The following is a 17,623-nucleotide window of genomic DNA, read 5'->3' on the forward strand; positions in this document are numbered from 1 at the left end:
AAAGGGCCCCACGCAGCACTCGTCGAGTGTGGAGGGCTGAACTTCGGCTCAGGAGTAGCTCAGGGTGGGGGCTTCTCAAACCCCGGTGTACAGCTTCGAGGGTCACTCGTGGGCTGCACGGTCAGCGTCTCGTGGTCACTTCAAGATGGCGTGCCCCACGCTTCCGGTCGCCTCCACGGGTCTCAGCTTTGCATGGACTGTGGATCGGGCTGTTAGAAGCTGGGCAGGCTTGATCTCGTCGATCTCAGTCGCTCGAGTTCCGGCGGGAACTGCAACTAAGTAGACGTCGAGGGCTGGATGGTGCCTGCTGCTGCAGGGTGGTCACTCCTTGACCACAAGGGAGATTCTTCGGGCTTCCACGTTGAGATGGAGGGCGAAGGGTCCAGAATATCGTTTCAAATGTTTCTTCCAGGAAATCTGATGTGCATTGGCACTGCTCCCACTCTTATTCGAATCTGGTGGGCGTGATTACCTGCTAGGTCCCCTCCTATGGGTGGGACCCAGGAAGTGGGTGGATACACCCCCTTCCTTTGATCCAGGCCGCCCTGGCACGAGGGCTGGAGTGCCCCAGAACCGGTTTGGCCGGATTATGCAAGGGGCAGCCTTGTGCGCCCCAGGCAGTGTCTGGTTTCTTTCAAACCTCCCTGCTACAATACACTATCTCCTGTCTGGAGGGCGGTGACACCCTCCTGTGACAGGAAACCCTTTGTCCAGGACCCCCTTGACTGGGTTTCGGTCAGCTCCAGGGGTCCAGACATTTGTCTGTGGCAGAGGCATCCATTTTGTGGATCTTAAGGCCTTTGGAGAAATCAACCGCATTAAAGTGAAGTAACATGTCTTACCCCTCTAGAGGGGTGGAATGCCATCCCCGTCGCCAGAACTGGCGAGGGGATGGTATTCCAAAGCGTATGACACCTTACACGACATGTTTTGATAAAGCCAAACCAGAGTTGCTAAATAACCGCGAGGATTATAAGGCACTTAATAGTATATGGTATGGCATTATCCTGAAACAGCTTAGGGATTTGTTCCCGACGGCTGCAGACAGGCTCAGCTCATGCTAAAGCTCCATCTCACATAAAAACCATGCACCCAGCCTCCAGGATTGGTGAGGCCTGTCTATAGGAGTGGCTCACAGGTTTACATGTGTCCAGATATAGGTTTAGACATAGGTATACTATATCTAAGCAAGGGGTGTGTACACCACCTTACCCCAGCTGAGTGATCAGCCAGTTGTGTCAATTTAAGAACCAGCCAGGGGTGGCAAAAGATATGCTGCAGCCCCTGGTAGGCCTTAGTGGCTCCTGTGCCCTGTGCACCTATAGTGCATTCTACAGGGGCTGACAAGGAGTCCATTTCCAATTGGTATGTACCTAGGGTACATGGAATCCATTTTACAGAGAGAGCAGATGGCCTGGGGCCCTGATTAGCAGGGAACCAGGTCAACTAAGTCAAAAAACCAGCTAAACACAGGCAAAAAATCTGGGGTAACCATAGTCAGGTAGCCACCTTCCTACATAACCCCCCCCCAAACGAAAGGAGATAAGGCTATCCTTGGCCAGGTAAGCCTATATTGCCTGAGTGGCCATATAAGGAAGTACCTGCACTAGCATGGGTACCCCCTGTCTCATGGTCCACTAAGCAGTCCCTCACCCTTTGGGTATTAGAGGGTCTCCACCATAGGGAATCACTACCTTGGGTGTGTTTATGCAAAGTTAAAGGCTGGTTTGGATATGGAGTATTGAAGTGAGGCTCTACTAATTTAGGGCTTAGCTTCCTCCAATTATCTTCCACCATGTGTGCCTTTCTTTCTTTAACTGAGTTGCACTGTGCTCTCAGGGTCAACCTCTGGCTACCTAAAGCTGGAGGCTGGGTCCCTCTGTTTGGCTTGCTGGAGGGACAGTTCAGGTTTGGGCCCTTTGGGTCCCAGGTTTGGCTGTGCCCAACAGAATCCATCTGGGGGAGGTCCCTAACTGTTTTTAAGGGGGCTCCCTCAGGAGTTTTTAAAGTTTTCACCTTACTAGGGCTACTAGTTTTGGTGCACCTAATCTTTTGATGGGGGTGCTTTATTTGACAGGGGGCCCTCTGGGTCTCACTGTCCTTCTTGTCCTCTGCAGCCCTGGGCTGGCTAAGGCAAGGGAGAGAGGGGCAGGTTACCTGCTCCAGACTGGGTCCCACCTGAGAAGGGTCCACTGACATCAGAGGTTCTGTCAGGCTAGGCCCAACCACCTCTGGGGCAGTTCCTTCATCAGGGGTAAGATCAGTTCCCTGAGGAGGCTGATCCTGTCCTAAAGTCTGGTGAGGGGGAGATTTCTCTTCCTCCTCCATGCTCTCAGTTTGTGTGGAGTTATCCATCATTTCAGGTTTCACAACACACGTGTCAGTTTGAGTTTGGGCTGTGGCCATCACAGCCCCACCAACCTTTTCAGGAGGAGACTCAGTTTGGGTTTCTGCTGTTATCATAACAGCTTTGCTATTCTGTTCAGGAAGAGCTTTTGCTAAAGATGGGGCAGGGAGTATCTCCGCCCTACCAACCTTTTCAGGAAGGACATCTTGAATTGGGGCTGTAGCCATTACAGCCCCACTAACCTTTCCATTTGAATTTACCATTCTAGAATGGATTTCCTGTTCAACCCCAGCCCAGGCTGAGATTTCTAAATCATTACCCAGTAGACAGTCTACAGGCAAGTTTGGGGACACTGCCACTCTCTTTGGGCCAGTGACACCTCCCCAGCTGAGACTTACTACTGCCATGGGATGATTTGTTTGGATGCCATCAATGTTTATTACCTGGTAGGTGGCACCAGGTAAAAGTTGCTTAGAGGGGACTATGCCATCAGCCACCATGGTGATGCTAGCCCCTGTGTCTCTAAAAGCTTCAACTCTTAAACCATTGATGATGGGTTCTTGTCTATACTTGCTCAAAGTATTTGGGCAAGCAGAGAAGTTGGCAAACCCCATGCCAGCCTCATAAACAAGATCATTGGGTGATGGGGACCTGGATAGGCCAGGGTCCACCTGATTTCCAAAAGTAAACCCACCCAGATTCCTGGGTGTGCTTCCACTTCCTGGGGGATTACTGCTGACAGTAACAGGAGGTGTTGAAGCTGGCTTTGGAGGTATATTTTCTTTATTGTTATTCTTGGGACAACAGCTGTCTGTTTTGTAATGCCCCACCTGTTTACAGGGATAACAATAGGGTTTTTTCTCAGTTGAAGAAGTGTCTTGGGACCCACCCCCATCCTTGGAGTTTTGGGGCCCTGGGGAAGTCTTTTCTTTACTTTTATCCCCACCCTTATCTTGAGGCTTGGTAGACTCCTTCTTCTGGTTACTGTCCTGATTCTTAGGCCTAATCCTGGTTCTGACCCATTTGTCTGCCTTCTTTCCCAATTCTTGGGGAGAGGTCAGATCAGAGTCTACCAGGTGCTGGTGTAAGAGCTGGTTCTGACAATTACTTAGGATCTGTTCCCTCATAATCAAATTATACAATCCTGTAAAGTCATGTACTTTGCTGCCATGTAGCCAACCCTCCAGAGCCTTAGTTGCACAATCAACAAAATCAGTCCAGTCCTGAGTCTGTGTCTTCTGGGTGTCTCTGAACTTCAACCTGTACTGTTCAGTGGTTAAGCCAAACCCATCTATCAGAACACTCTTCAGGACTTTGTAATTGTTTGCATCCTCATGTCTGACAGTGAGGAGCTTGTCCCTCCCTTTTTCTGAAAAGGAGTACCATAAGATTGCTGCCCACTGTTCCTCAGGAACCTGCTGTACCATGCAGGCTCTCTCAAGAGCAGTCATCCATTTGTGGATGTCATCCCCTTCTTTGAAGGGGGGCACAATCTTTGTCAGGTTTCTACTATCATAGGACCTGGGTTTCTCTTTAGGAATATTGCTGCCACCAGTGGCATCTAAGCCACACAATTTCTGCTCTCTTGCCAAGGCAAGTTTAGCTTGAGCTAAGGTAAGCTTAGCTTGACTCAGGGCTACCTCCTCTCTCTCTATCTGGAGTCTGACAGCCCTCATTCTAGCCCTATGCTCAGCTTTCTGAGAAGCACTCATGCCTCTCTCTGATTCTCTGGAGGCACTAGAAAGATGAGAGTCCCCTGAGGGAGATCTCACTCTCCTGTTGCCTGGGAGAATCACATGTTGGGTTCTGGGGAGGTGCTGGCCCTCTCCATTCCCCAGTAGGTCCAAGTTGGCCTGGCTAAGCCTACCAACTGGAACCTGGCTACCCTGATCCTGTACTTCTAAGTCCCCAACATCTGAGTCCTCATCCAAGTCATCATCATCCTCCTCTTCAGGGGGATCAACTACAGGGGGGTTCTCTCCATTTCCTGTGTCTAGGGAAGCTGCTTTAGCCTTCTCTAAGTCATCCTGTTCTAGGATTTCTACCAGGGTTAGGCAGGTGGGGCTTCTGCCCCTTTTTAACCCTCTTGCTTTGCACAAGGCAATCAAGTCTCTGCGGGTTAGTTTGTCATATCCAAAAGTTGCCTGGGTAGGGTCAACTGTCACAGGAGCAGACCCTGAGGCTTTTCCTGTGTCAGACATGGTTACTAGTGAGGTGTAAGTGGTGCACTTACCTACACTAAGTGTTTTCCTACTGTACCTTGCTAGTTAGTTGTAGTCAGGGTGTGCTAATCCCTTCAACCTACAACTACTAAGTTCAGTAGAACTTAATATGCTAAGCTTTTGATTTTATATGTACCTAGAGGTACTTGATGTGATCTTTCAATTTGATATAAAGATTGCAATGGTAAAACAACAGCAAGCTCAAATCCGCACCGCTGCTCACCAATGTGAGAAGTTGGCCTGGTAGGGGATGTTTCCAATTCTGGAACCACCTACTACCTGACCAAACAATCCCCTTATGGTGTCTGGTTGTAAGTCAACCTTATTAGACAAGCTATCCTAGGGGTAGCATGGACTAAGCAGCCTAAAGGCTTAACTTAAGAGGTCGTGTTAAGCGAGCTGTTTTACCACATACAATCCTGTAATACCAAATGAAAGGACACCACACAAGTATATATTATAAAAATATATGTGTTTATTACTAAAAACAATCCCCAGTATCCTTTATGAATAAAGGGGCACAAGCGTTAAATCAAAAGCACTGTTTAAACATACAAGTTGCACAATTATGGATGAGGGCAGGGGGCCACTCAAACCATATACTAAACAAGTGGTATAAGAGAGGCCACTCGAACAGTGGTTAGGCCTAGGGCCTAGGGAATCGCTGGGAGCAGTCAGGACAAGCAATGCTGAAGTCGGGAATGGCCCTCAGGATTCGGGAGATGTGCGGAAAGCGCACGCATGCACCAATGTTAACCAATGGTGCGTAAAAGTCAAATAGTTAAAGTTTAAGGACACTTCCGCTGAACCTAGAGGAACAAAACTTAACACACAGACCCTAGAGGTGTGCACCAGTGTGGGAACACCGGCGGAGCAAAGTTACCTCACCCACAGGAAGTGGGTGCACAGGGTCGAAGTGGCGTTGGGTTTTGACACGCAGGCTCTTGGTGCTTGAAGCTGAAAGGGCTGCAGGCAGGGTGAAGACGAAGTGTCCGGTGGAGTCCAAGGGTGGACTCAAGTTGTAGAGTACCTGAAAGCAGAGGGGACAGAGTCTGGGTCACTCAGCAGTGACCAGGGTGGAACCAGGACGGAACCAGGCAATGTCGGGCGCAATCAGGTGGTCGTCGAGGCGCTTCTCTTCGCTGTCACGTGGGCTCTGGGGCATCTGCGACGTCCAGGAGCAGGTCACGATCTGTCCCACGCAGGCTCTCACCGTCGGTGCAGTCGGCTTCCGGTTTGGAGCAAACAAGCCTTGGTAAGAGCAATCCACGCGGGATTGGAAGATGGCGTCTTACTCGGACCAGGAAGGTCAGAGTCGGGGCTCCCTTTCAGGGGAGCTGGTGTGGATCTGGAGCAACCAGAATCACGAGTCTTCTTTTGTAGTTCGTCGGCACAGGGACCACAAGCCAGCTGGCAAGTGACCGGGCCAACGCGTTGAGCCAAATCGTGCCAAAGGGCCCCACGCAGCACTCGTCGAGTGTGGAGGGCTGAACTTCGGCTCAGGAGTAGCTCAGGGTGGGGGCTTCTCAAACCCCGGTGTACAGCTTCGAGGGTCACTCGTGGGCTGCACGGTCAGCGTCTCGTGGTCACTTCAAGATGGCGTGCCCCACGCTTCCGGTCGCCTCCACGGGTCTCAGCTTTGCATGGACTGTGGATCGGGCTGTTAGAAGCTGGGCAGGCTTGATCTCGTCGATCTCAGTCGCTCGAGTTCCGGCGGGAACTGCAACTAAGTAGACGTCGAGGGCTGGATGGTGCCTGCTGCTGCAGGGTGGTCACTCCTTGACCACAAGGGAGATTCTTCGGGCTTCCACGTTGAGATGGAGGGCGAAGGGTCCAGAATATCGTTTCAAATGTTTCTTCCAGGAAATCTGATGTGCATTGGCACTGCTCCCACTCTTATTCGAATCTGGTGGGCGTGATTACCTGCTAGGTCCCCTCCTATGGGTGGGACCCAGGAAGTGGGTGGATACACCCCCTTCCTTTGATCCAGGCCGCCCTGGCACGAGGGCTGGAGTGCCCCAGAACCGGTTTGGCCGGATTATGCAAGGGGCAGCCTTGTGCGCCCCAGGCAGTGTCTGGTTTCTTTCAAACCTCCCTGCTACAATACACTATCTCCTGTCTGGAGGGCGGTGACACCCTCCTGTGACAGGAAACCCTTTGTCCAGGACCCCCTTGACTGGGTTTCGGTCAGCTCCAGGGGTCCAGACATTTGTCTGTGGCAGAGGCATCCATTTTGTGGATCTTAAGGCCTTTGGAGAAATCAACCGCATTAAAGTGAAGTAACATGTCTTACCCCTCTAGAGGGGTGGAATGCCATCCCCGTCGCCAGAACTGGCGAGGGGATGGTATTCCAAAGCGTATGACACCTTACACGACATGTTTTGATAAAGCCAAACCAGAGTTGCTAAATAACCGCGAGGATTATAAGGCACTTAATAGTATATGGTATGGCATTATCCTGAAACAGCTTAGGGATTTGTTCCCGACGGCTGCAGACAGGCTCAGCTCATGCTAAAGCTCCATCTCACATAAAAACCATGCACCCAGCCTCCAGGATTGGTGAGGCCTGTCTATAGGAGTGGCTCACAGGTTTACATGTGTCCAGATATAGGTTTAGACATAGGTATACTATATCTAAGCAAGGGGTGTGTACACCACCTTACCCCAGCTGAGTGATCAGCCAGTTGTGTCAATTTAAGAACCAGCCAGGGGTGGCAAAAGATATGCTGCAGCCCCTGGTAGGCCTTAGTGGCTCCTGTGCCCTGTGCACCTATAGTGCATTCTACAGGGGCTGACAAGGAGTCCATTTCCAATTGGTATGTACCTAGGGTACATGGAATCCATTTTACAGAGAGAGCAGATGGCCTGGGGCCCTGATTAGCAGGGAACCAGGTCAACTAAGTCAAAAAACCAGCTAAACACAGGCAAAAAATCTGGGGTAACCATAGTCAGGTAGCCACCTTCCTACACCATCCTTATAGTATTATCTTATCAACTTGGGATGAGGTAGCAAATGAATGCCATAAAAGTGTGGGCGAGGCTTCTTCATCCAATATAATGAGTATTGGGTTTCTTAGCCATTTTCTTCACAATAGACCCGAAACCATTAAATGATTGCATTCATCGTGCGTTGTATTTTTGATATCAAGGAGGACATGCGATAATAGATGGACCTCCTGCTCTCTTGTTGTAATACATAGATAACTCTATAGGCCAGTCCAACCCTTGGCAAGGATGTCATGGGCCACGGTGAAAGCAAGAGAAACTGGTGGCCATCTACTGGTTGATAGTAAAAGACCAACAGTATTTGGGTCCGTGGGCCCTTTACACTCAGGAGCACCAGTGTCATTGCACCTGCTGCACTATTTAAACGTACATCCTCCTTAACAACCACTTGGGGTGGTGGCTGGTATGTTGTGATAGCAGAGGTGGAAGTCGGCCTGCTGCCTTCCTGCCGGGTCAACACATCAGTGCCTCCACCTTTGGATACAACAATAAGTATCATATACACCAGCATGGAAAACCTCAGTTTCCTAAAAAAATAAAATAGGAAGCATCTTGTGTTCCCCATAGCAAGAGTAAGTGACTTACTGGGGCCTACTTCTGGCTGGCTGTTGTGCACACTATCTCCCAGTACCCTGCAGCAGTTTTGTTTCTAGAGCTAATAACATAATTGCGCTCCGAAAATGTAAGTGAAAGTCCAGCCAATCAGCTTTAGGCCTCTCCAGTAGTGTAGCCAACCAGAGCTTTGCTTGTATATTCTAAGAGCGCATTGGCAAGAATAACCCTTTTCACTGTGCTCCGAGGGGATTTCTTTAGGGTTTAAGAGCAACTGATGCAAAAAGGGAAAGCCATTATGTCTTAGCATAGCCAGGAAACTCCCAATCTAGGGACAGCGAGGCTTTTTCCAGATAAGAACTGTGACTCCGAAGGCTACTGCCTCATTTAAGCTTCATACTCATGTAGTCTTGCAAATTTTAAATCCTACTATAAATCTATTAAAACAAATTGATATGAATTTATCTAATGAGACACTATCATTTATTTGAATAAGTTGTAGTTAAGACATTTATTGATCTATTACTCCCTTAAGCAAATTGTGAATACATTGCCCAATGCTGCCATGAAGGCCAAGCTGCACTCGGTATTTAAACATAACTTTCTGTAACTACTTATGTCAAATCTAAAACTGTCCATGTTGGTGGGCACCTTTTATCAGAATTTGAACGTGACTGTAGGAGAGTGGGGTCTGCAATCCTATGGTCACCTCAGATTTTTGCTTTTTGCTTCACTGGTTTACGACTTTCCCTGTCTGTGGGCCTGCTAATCAGACCCACAACCTAGCTGTTCTCTCTCTAAATTGACAACCATGTACTTTAGGTGCATTTACCAATTGGTACTGGGCCACCTTATGTTATGTTATGTTATAAAGTCTCTTCTATAGCGCACGGCTACTCCTCGGAGTGTCCCGGCGCTTTGGCAAAGAGAGCTGTAAGGAAGAGTACACAACATACCGCACAACCGCAGGCCAAAGAAGTATTACTGGGAGAAAAGCCAGGTCTTCAGTTCCTTTCTGAAAGTTCCTTTCTTATCAGGCCCTGTAGAGTATACCTTAGGTATCCAGGGCATAGGTGTACCCAGGGCCTACCTGGGGCTGAAGCAAGTATTATGCCACCCCTGGCTGGCCATCTAAACCTACACAACTGGCTGCATGACAGCTGGGGCGAGGTGGTGTAATCACCCTTTGCTGTAGATATAGTATACCTATATCTAACCCTAAAATGGACACATATATTCCTATCAGACACTCCTATGGAAGGCCTTATCAATCCTAAAGGCAGGGTGCTTGGAATTATGTGAGATGGTGCTCTGGCATGAGCTGAGCCCGTTTGCAGCTTGCGGAACCAATTCCTAATAGCTGTTCCATGATAACGCTATACCATATACTCTTAAGTGCATTATCAACCTCGCGGTTAAATGCTAACTCTGGTATAACATTATCAAAACATGTCGAGTAAGGTGTCATACGAATTGGAATACTACCCCCTCGCCAATTCTGGCGACGGGGGTAGCATTCCACCCTTCTAGAGGGACACGACATGTATGTAACTGTGAACCCCGGTTACAGTTAACTCGAGCCTTGGCATCACAAAATGGATGCTGCCACCACAGACACAAGTCTGACCTCCTGCTGCTGGGAGTCCTTCCAGCGAGGGCGGCTTGGACAAAGTGTTTCCTGCCTTGGGAGGTGCTAGCACCACCCCAGACAGGATTTTGTGTATTGGGGAGGATAGGCCTGAAAGGAATGAGACATGCCTGGGGCACACAAGGTGTCCTGTGCATACACCGGTTCAAACCAGTTGCTGGGGCATCCCTGCCCCCGCTCTGGCGCGAAACCGGACAAAGGATAGGGGGTGTAACCACCCCCCTTCCTGGTCCCACCCATGGGAGGGACCTAGTCAGTAGTGCAGCCCCCTTTAGCAGGATAAAGGTAGGAGCTGGTCCCATTCCAAATTAGATTAATCCTGAACTACTCTACAAGAAGAAACTCTGGACTTCGATGTTCTGCTCCACAGAAGACTGAAGAAATCTCCCTTGTGGACAAGGAGTGTCCACCCTGCAACTGCAGGCACCATCAAGCGTCCAGCGGCTTCACTTTGTCGTCTTCCCTCGAGGATCCAGACTTCAGAGCCCGACGAGACCCGGATTCCCAGACCTCTCCGACCTCAACTCACATCTGCAGCAAAGCTGAGACCCGTGGGCACGACGAGACACGTGGGACCGGCCATCTTGAACGAACCTGCACTTCGCTTCCAGCACGACTCCCGAGGTAAACTCGACCAAGTGCTTTGGGGACTGAGAAGCCCCAGCCCCGAGCAGCCCCTGCACCGAAGATCAGCCCTCCAGCTTCCACGAGATCTGCGTGGGGCCCTTCTGCTTGTTTGCTGCTCGACGCGTTGTCTGGTCACTTGCCGGCTGGTGGCCTCCTAGACGACGAACCTTTGCATCTTTGCTGCTGGTCTGGTTGCTCCAGACTGGCCCTTGCTCCCTTCCAAAAGAGGGGCACCCCGGACTCTCCTAGTCCGCACCAGACGTCTTTTCCACTCACCTCGTGGGTTGCCTTTGCCAAGGCCTGTTGACTACAATCCCGGATCCGACACCGCCGACAGCGAGAGCCTGCGTGGGACAGCTCGTGCCTCCATCCTGGTCGTCGAAGACACCTCCTGGTCCACGTGGCTGCAGAGTCAAGCGTCCACTCTTCACCTGATCGCGACGACAGCATCTGGTTCCTTCCTGGTTCCACACCGGTCACTGGCTAGTGACTTTGAACACTGTCCCCTCTGCTTTCAGGTCCTCTTCTTCACCGATCCACCCTTGGATCGCACCGGACATCTTCCTCCTGGTCGCCTGCAGCATCTTTTCTTTCAGGCTCCATTGACTTCAACGCGAGAACCCGACACACTTTGGCACCTATGCACCCGCAGCCCGTGGGTGAGGTAACGAGAGCATTTCGGTGCTCAAGGGTAGTCTAACTGTCCTAGTGTCCAATTCCACAGTCGTTGTTGTCCTACATAGTCAGGATTGTCCGTACTCACCTTTAACTTGAACTGTACTGTCCATAGACGCTGTTACGCATCTCGCGTGTGAGTTCACACTCTGCACACGCGTTCCGTGGGCCTCCTATTACTTACCTAGAGTTAGTGTAGCGTGGTCCCATCGATCCTACAGCCTCTGGACAGCTCCATTCTTTTTATCGACTCTCACATTCCACTTACTTAGTATATGGTTTGTCGTGCCTCTAAGGCACCATTGTAATTTTGTGCAACTTGTCGTATTTTTCGTAAGAGATTGTCATGTGCTTAGCCCTCTGACCTCATAAAGAGTTCAGAGGTGTTGTTATTGATAAATATACTGTTTATTTTCATAACAACCTGTGTGGTGTCCTTTCATCTGGTATTCAAGGGGTTATATTGTGGTAAAACAGCTGGCTTCACATGCCAAAAGAGTTTAGCCTAAGACTGCTTTGTCCATGCTACCATTAGGATAGCTGGTCTATAAGGTTGACTTACAACCAATCACCATAAGGGTTGTTTGGACTGATACAAGGTGATCACTAGAACTAGTGAGCATCATATATCAGGCCAACTTCTCACAGTGACCGCCAATGTTTGCTATTGTTATTATTTGTGTAGGGCCTGGATACCCTCACAGGTGATTAACCCCGCTCTGCAAATCCGAGTTGACGGATCATTGGTTTATACAATTATTGTATATATATATATAGCGCTTACTAACCCAAAGGAGGCACTTAAACACTATATATATAGTTGGAGGAAACAGAAAACCTCACAATCATACAGAAATACAAAAGCACGGGATGGTCAAGTGTTGATAGTGATAAAAAATACTGGAATCAAATCTTCCTTTGTACCTGCTACTCCCGTAGGAAAAGCCACTAAGCGCTCCAAGGGTGCGATCCATCTGCTTGGTAACACAGTCACTGGCTCCGAATAATATTTCCAGATGAGCGAAACCATCAAGGCAGCCTGCAGAAAACATAATAAGTCTAGGTAAATTAATTTGAAAAATAATATTAACATTACGCGGAATTATTTCCGGCGATATCACAGTAAGCAGACTGAATCAACATTGCTCAGATTCCCTCTACCCACTACCAACACTACTTCCCCACTTAACATATGCATAAAGCTTCAAATATCTGAGGGTATCTGCAACAAGAAATGAAAAGAGGCTTTTTTTGTGCCAAGTTAAGAACCACTGCTTGATCGTTCCGGCGGAGACTGCAGGCCGGGGACTCCCCCACTGTCTATACTGGGCAGGGTAGTGTTATATAACATGATAGAATGTTCTCAATTTGTTTATATTTTGAAAAGTGCGCATGTGAATTTGCAAAGTGCCCTTGTGGATCCCAGAATTGAGAGTGTGAGTGAGTGAGTGAGTAAGTGAGTGTGCGAGTCAGCGAGTGAGTGAGTGAGTGCATGTGTTTTTTTAGACCGGAAGTGGTGTCCGGTTTCGGCCCCCTCACACCACTCATGGCTCAGGGTCCTAGTGGCCACTGTCCAGGGCACGACATCTCCCCCTTTGTTGCAAAACAAACATGGTTGTGACACTACGTGTTGTCAATGAGAGAGAGAGAAAGAAAGAGATGTGGAGATGAAACTCTTCACATCTCTTCGATCAGTCTCTTTGGCCTCCTGCATTCCCTTCTCTGTCGTGTCTCTCCTTTGTCCATTTGCGCACCTTCGTCCTGTCTGGTGTCCCCCAGCATAGGTGTCTGCTTGTCTTCTTCTTCGACATTCAATTCCTTGAAGTGTGAGCTATTTCTTGTGATGTGGTAATGCCCTGCTGATGCTGTTATTATGGGCCCTTTCACTTCAGTCACCGTCAGCGGATCCTTCGAGAACGGGCTGTCTGACTTCCTCAGCTGTCTTTGCCGCACTATCACTTTGTCCCCTTGCTTTAGTTGCACCGGAGTGGCGTGCCTCCTTACATCGGCAGACACTCTGTTCATCACCACCCCCTTTTCTGAATCATTTTGTCCACCATAAGCGCGGAAGGGTATACTCAGACATGAGTCCCTTGCTCACTGCTCCATCAGGATTCAAGCAAGCCGGGCCGACGACGCCTGAAATGGCAGAAACCGGTCCCCGGAAGCTTGTCTCCTTTCTGGTGAAGAATTGGCTTGGTAGTTTGGTCTGCCCTGTTCCCAAGATGCACTGGGCCAGGGACAGACTAATTTGCATATAGCCAGGTTCTGAGCTGGGATGGGGCAGTGAGCTAAATAACGGTGATGGATCAAGCCCTGATCTTTGGACTGGGTAAGAGTGGTCTGCTTAATTCAGACACTCTGTTCATCACCACCCCCTTTTCTGAATCATTTTGTCCACCATAAGCATGGAAGGGTATACTCAGACATGAGTCCCTTGCTCACTGCTCCATCAGGATTCAAGCAAGCCGGGCCGACGACGCCTGAAATGGCAGAAACCGGTCCCCGGAAGCTTGTCTCCTTTCTGGTGAAGAATTGGCTTGGTAGTTTGGTCTGCCCTGTTCCCATGATGCACTGGGCCAGGGACAGACTAATTTGCATATAGCCAGGTTCTGAGCTGGGATGGGGCAGTGAGCTAAATAACGGTGATGGATCAAGCCCTGATCTTTGGACTGGGTAAGAGTGGTCTGCTTAATTCAGACACTCTGTTCATCACCACCCCCTTTTCTGAATCATTTTGTCCACCATAAGCGTGGAAGGGTATACTCAGACATGAGTCCCTTGCTCACTGCTCCATCAGGATTCAAGCAAGCCGGGCCGACGACGCCTGAAATGGCAGAAACCGGTCCCCGGAAGCTTGTCTCCTTTCTGGTGAAGAATTGGCTTGGTAGTTTGGTCTGCCCTGTTCCCATGATGCACTGGGCCAGGGACAGACTAATTTGCATATAGCCAGGTTCTGAGCTGGGATGGGGCAGTGAGCTAAATAACGGTGATGGATCAAGCCCTGATCTTTGGACTGGGTAAGAGTGGTCTGCTTAATTCAGACACTCTGTTCATCACCACCCCCTTTTCTGAATCATTTTGTCCACCATAAGCGTGGAAGGGTATACTCAGACATGAGTCCCTTGCTCACTGCTCCATCAGGATTCAAGCAAGCCGGGCCGACGACGCCTGAAATGGCAGAAACCGGTCCCCGGAAGCTTGTCTCCTTTCTGGTGAAGAATTGGCTTGGTAGTTTGGTCTGCCCTGTTACCATGATCCACTGGGCCTGGGACAGACTGATTTGCATATAGCCAGGTTCTGAGCTGGGATGGGGCAGTGAGCTAAATAACGGTGATGGATCAAGCCCTGATCTTTGGACTGGGTAAGAGTGGTCTGCTTAATTCAGACACTCTGTTCATCACCACCCCCTTTTCTGAATCCTTACATCGGCGTATGCATTCATTTTTGCCTTTGCTTCTTTGGTGGCAATGCTGCCTCGCTCTTTCTTTGCTACCTCCTCCATCTGCGGTATCCTCGTCCTGCTCAAACGGCCTAGCACTAGCTCAGCGGGGCACCGTCCTGTGGAGCTGTGAGGAGTGTTTCTGTAGTCTCTTAGTATTTGGCACAGTGCCTGCCCTATCGATATCTGTGTCAGCTTAGCTCGTTGCACAGCCTTTTTTATCGTTCCCATGAACCTTCCTGCCACGCCATTTATCTGTGGCCACAACGGCGTTATTTTCCGGTGGCGGATCCCTAGGTAGTCCATGAATTTTCTGAACTCCTCCCCTGAGAAGGGCAGACCATTGTCAGTCGTCCATAACTGGCAGCGTCGCGCTTGCTGATGTTGACGTCCCTTGCCGCACAATGGGAAATCTTGAAACATCATCAATTATCACCAGCAGTTAGTTTCCTGTCTCCAGGGGCCCATAGAAATCGGCTGCCAGTTCGGTCCACACTGCCTTCGGCAGTTCTGAGATCTGTAGTGGTTCCGGTTTTGTTCGCTGCCCTGTCACTTGACAGACGTGGCAGTGTGCGATTGCGGCTTCTATCATGTTGTCCAATCCCGGGAACCACACCTTTTCCCGTAGCATTTTCTTTGTTGCTACCATGCCTCTGTGTGATTCATGCGCCAGGTCCACCGTCTGTCTCCTCAGCGCTCCTGGCATTACTATTCTCGTTCCTCTTATCATTATTCAATTTTTGGTCTCTGAGAGCTCTTCATGGATCTTTTTGAATGCCAACATTTCTTCTTTGATCACGCCTTTATTCCATGATGCTGTTGTTGTTGACATGCCTCCACCTCTGTTGTCTTGTCACCGTCTTGATCGCTTGCATCGCTGGATCCCGTTTTGTTTCTTGTTCCAATTCTTCCATCTTTATTGATGCCGGAGTGTTGTGTTTTAGTACAAAGTTCAGGTACCCTTCCGCCATTGATGTTGCCTCAAGTGCGTGCGGCAGAGGGTGCCTTGACATGTAGTCTGCCGGGTTGTGCTCTTTTCCTGGTTTGTGTTTGATCTTGAAGTTGTAGTCCATTAGCCTGATTCCCCACCTCTCTATTCGGGGCGGTATTTTTGCATTGGGGTTTCCATAGATTGTTACCAGTGCCTGGTGATCTGTTATGATTGTGAATGGTTTCCCATATATGAACATGTGATAGTGCTCACATGCCCATACTACTGCCAGACTCTCTTTCTCCAGCTGAGAGTATGCCCTCTCGATGTTGGACAGGCTCTTGCTTCCGTAGGCTACTATGCACCTTGGCGAATCTTTGCCTGGTCTGTGTTGTGCCAGTATCGCTCCCAACCCCACCGGGCTGGCGTCCACCGTCAATTCTGTGCAAAGCAGAGGATCAAAGTATGCAAGGTGGTCTACTGCTGTCACTGCTTGTCTGATCTCTTCAAATGCTTTGCTGCACTCTTCTGTCCACACGAAAGTCTGGCCTTGTTTGGTCAGTTTCCTCAGTGGCGTGCTCAGTGTGGCAAAGTCTTTTATGTATCTTGCGCAGTAGCTATCAAGGCCGAGGAATGACTTGACTTTTGCAACGTCGCTTGGATGTTTTGCTTTTTTGAGCGTGTCCACTTTGCTGCGATCTGGTTGCATCCCTTTTTTGGAGCAAATGTGTCCAAAGAACAACAATTTGTCTCGCCCAATTTCGCACTTGTCCTCATTTAGCGTCAGCCCTGCTTGTTCTAGCTGGGAGCATACGTCCTGTAGTGCTTTGTCGTGTTTATCATCTGATTTGCCAAACACCAGAATGTCGTAACTGTAGTTCAGACTGTTTTTTACCGGCCTTATTACTTGCCGTATTGTCTCTTGGAATATTTCAGCAGCTGATGATATTCCAAAACTCAAACGCTTGTCTCTGAAGAGACCCATGTGCATGGAAAATGTTGTGATGTATCTGGACTGAGGGTCAAGTTCTAGCTGATGATATCCTTTGCACAGGTCCAGCTTTGTGAAACATTGTGTGCCTGTCAGAGGCAGCTCATCATGTCGTCGAGGTGTGGTCCAGGGTGTCTTTCACGATCAATTGCTGTGTTCGATATTCTCATGTCGACAGCAGATGCGAATTTTGGATGTGTTCTTCTTGGGCACCTTCGTCGCCAGTTGTCGTGTCGTCGTTCCTCAATCACGACAGAAGACCAATGATTGTATTCACGTATGTCTTTATTTATTCTTACAGCTCACTCATTCCACATCCTGCCCCTTGGTCAGTTCCTGTGTGTGTGTGTGTGTGTGTGTGACCGGAAGTGGTGTCTGGTTTCGGCCCCCTCCCACCACTCATGGCTCAGGGTCCTAGTGCCCACTGTCCAGGGCACGACATTCACTATTTCCAGGATTTCTTATGGGAGGGTGGGACGCCAATTATCTCATTGCTGATCCTCTTTGAGAGGTCAATGATGGAGGAATCTCCCTGACTAATGTGCAGAATTATTATTTGGGAATAATCAATGACTGGGTTTTTACGGATCAGAATGAACCATCTCTTAAGATAGCTAGATTTGCAATAGGCCAGAAGGGATACCGGCACTATTGATTCTGGGGAAATACACTCATATCCCTGCTCTCTCCAACGAAGGTGGTAGATAGGCAGGACCACCACTGGCACAGGGTGGAAAAGAAAGCAATCCATTATGGATAGAAATATGTATGAAGGAGGTCAGCAAACTAGGCTTCAAAAACCGGGACAAGTACACGATTAGAATAGCAAGATGAGAGACAAATGGGGACTAAATGCTATGCAGTCCTTTTCCCAGCTACATAGTTAGAGATGCTTGCGGCAGAATTATTTCTATAGCTCTGATTGCACTACACCATAGTGGTAACAGGGGAAGATGTGACAGAACATCCCCTGCTCAAAAATCGTCTGTTGAATCACTTTTTGGAGAGTATATACAGATAATGCAAGACGAGAAATGGCAAGAGGCAAAGAAGTGTCGGTTAGAAGAGTTATTTTTATATTCATGAATAAAATGAACCAGTAGATGGCAGTGTTGTCCAGTTCTTCCAATATGGGGAGAGAGTGAAGTGAGATCTTCACACGGCTCGTACAGGCACACTAAT

The 17,623-nt window shown here is 49.1% G+C and overlaps 1 protein-coding gene across 1 annotated transcript in view; it reads right to left on the minus strand.

Annotated features, from left to right (window-relative positions):
- Positions 1 to 17,623, minus strand: part of GET1 (guided entry of tail-anchored proteins factor 1) — a 373,421-nt gene that overhangs the window by 13,561 nt on the left and 342,237 nt on the right. The window contains exon 4 of the mRNA XM_078656836.1: positions 12,002 to 12,116. Within this exon, the coding sequence (XP_078512962.1) occupies positions 12,002 to 12,116 (115 nt within the window). The remainder of the gene's footprint in view (positions 1 to 12,001; positions 12,117 to 17,623) is intronic.

This window comes from Lissotriton helveticus, chromosome 8 (assembly GCF_964261635.1).
Source record: "Lissotriton helveticus chromosome 8, aLisHel1.1, whole genome shotgun sequence".
NCBI classification, from domain to species: Eukaryota; Metazoa; Chordata; class Amphibia; order Caudata; family Salamandridae; genus Lissotriton; species Lissotriton helveticus.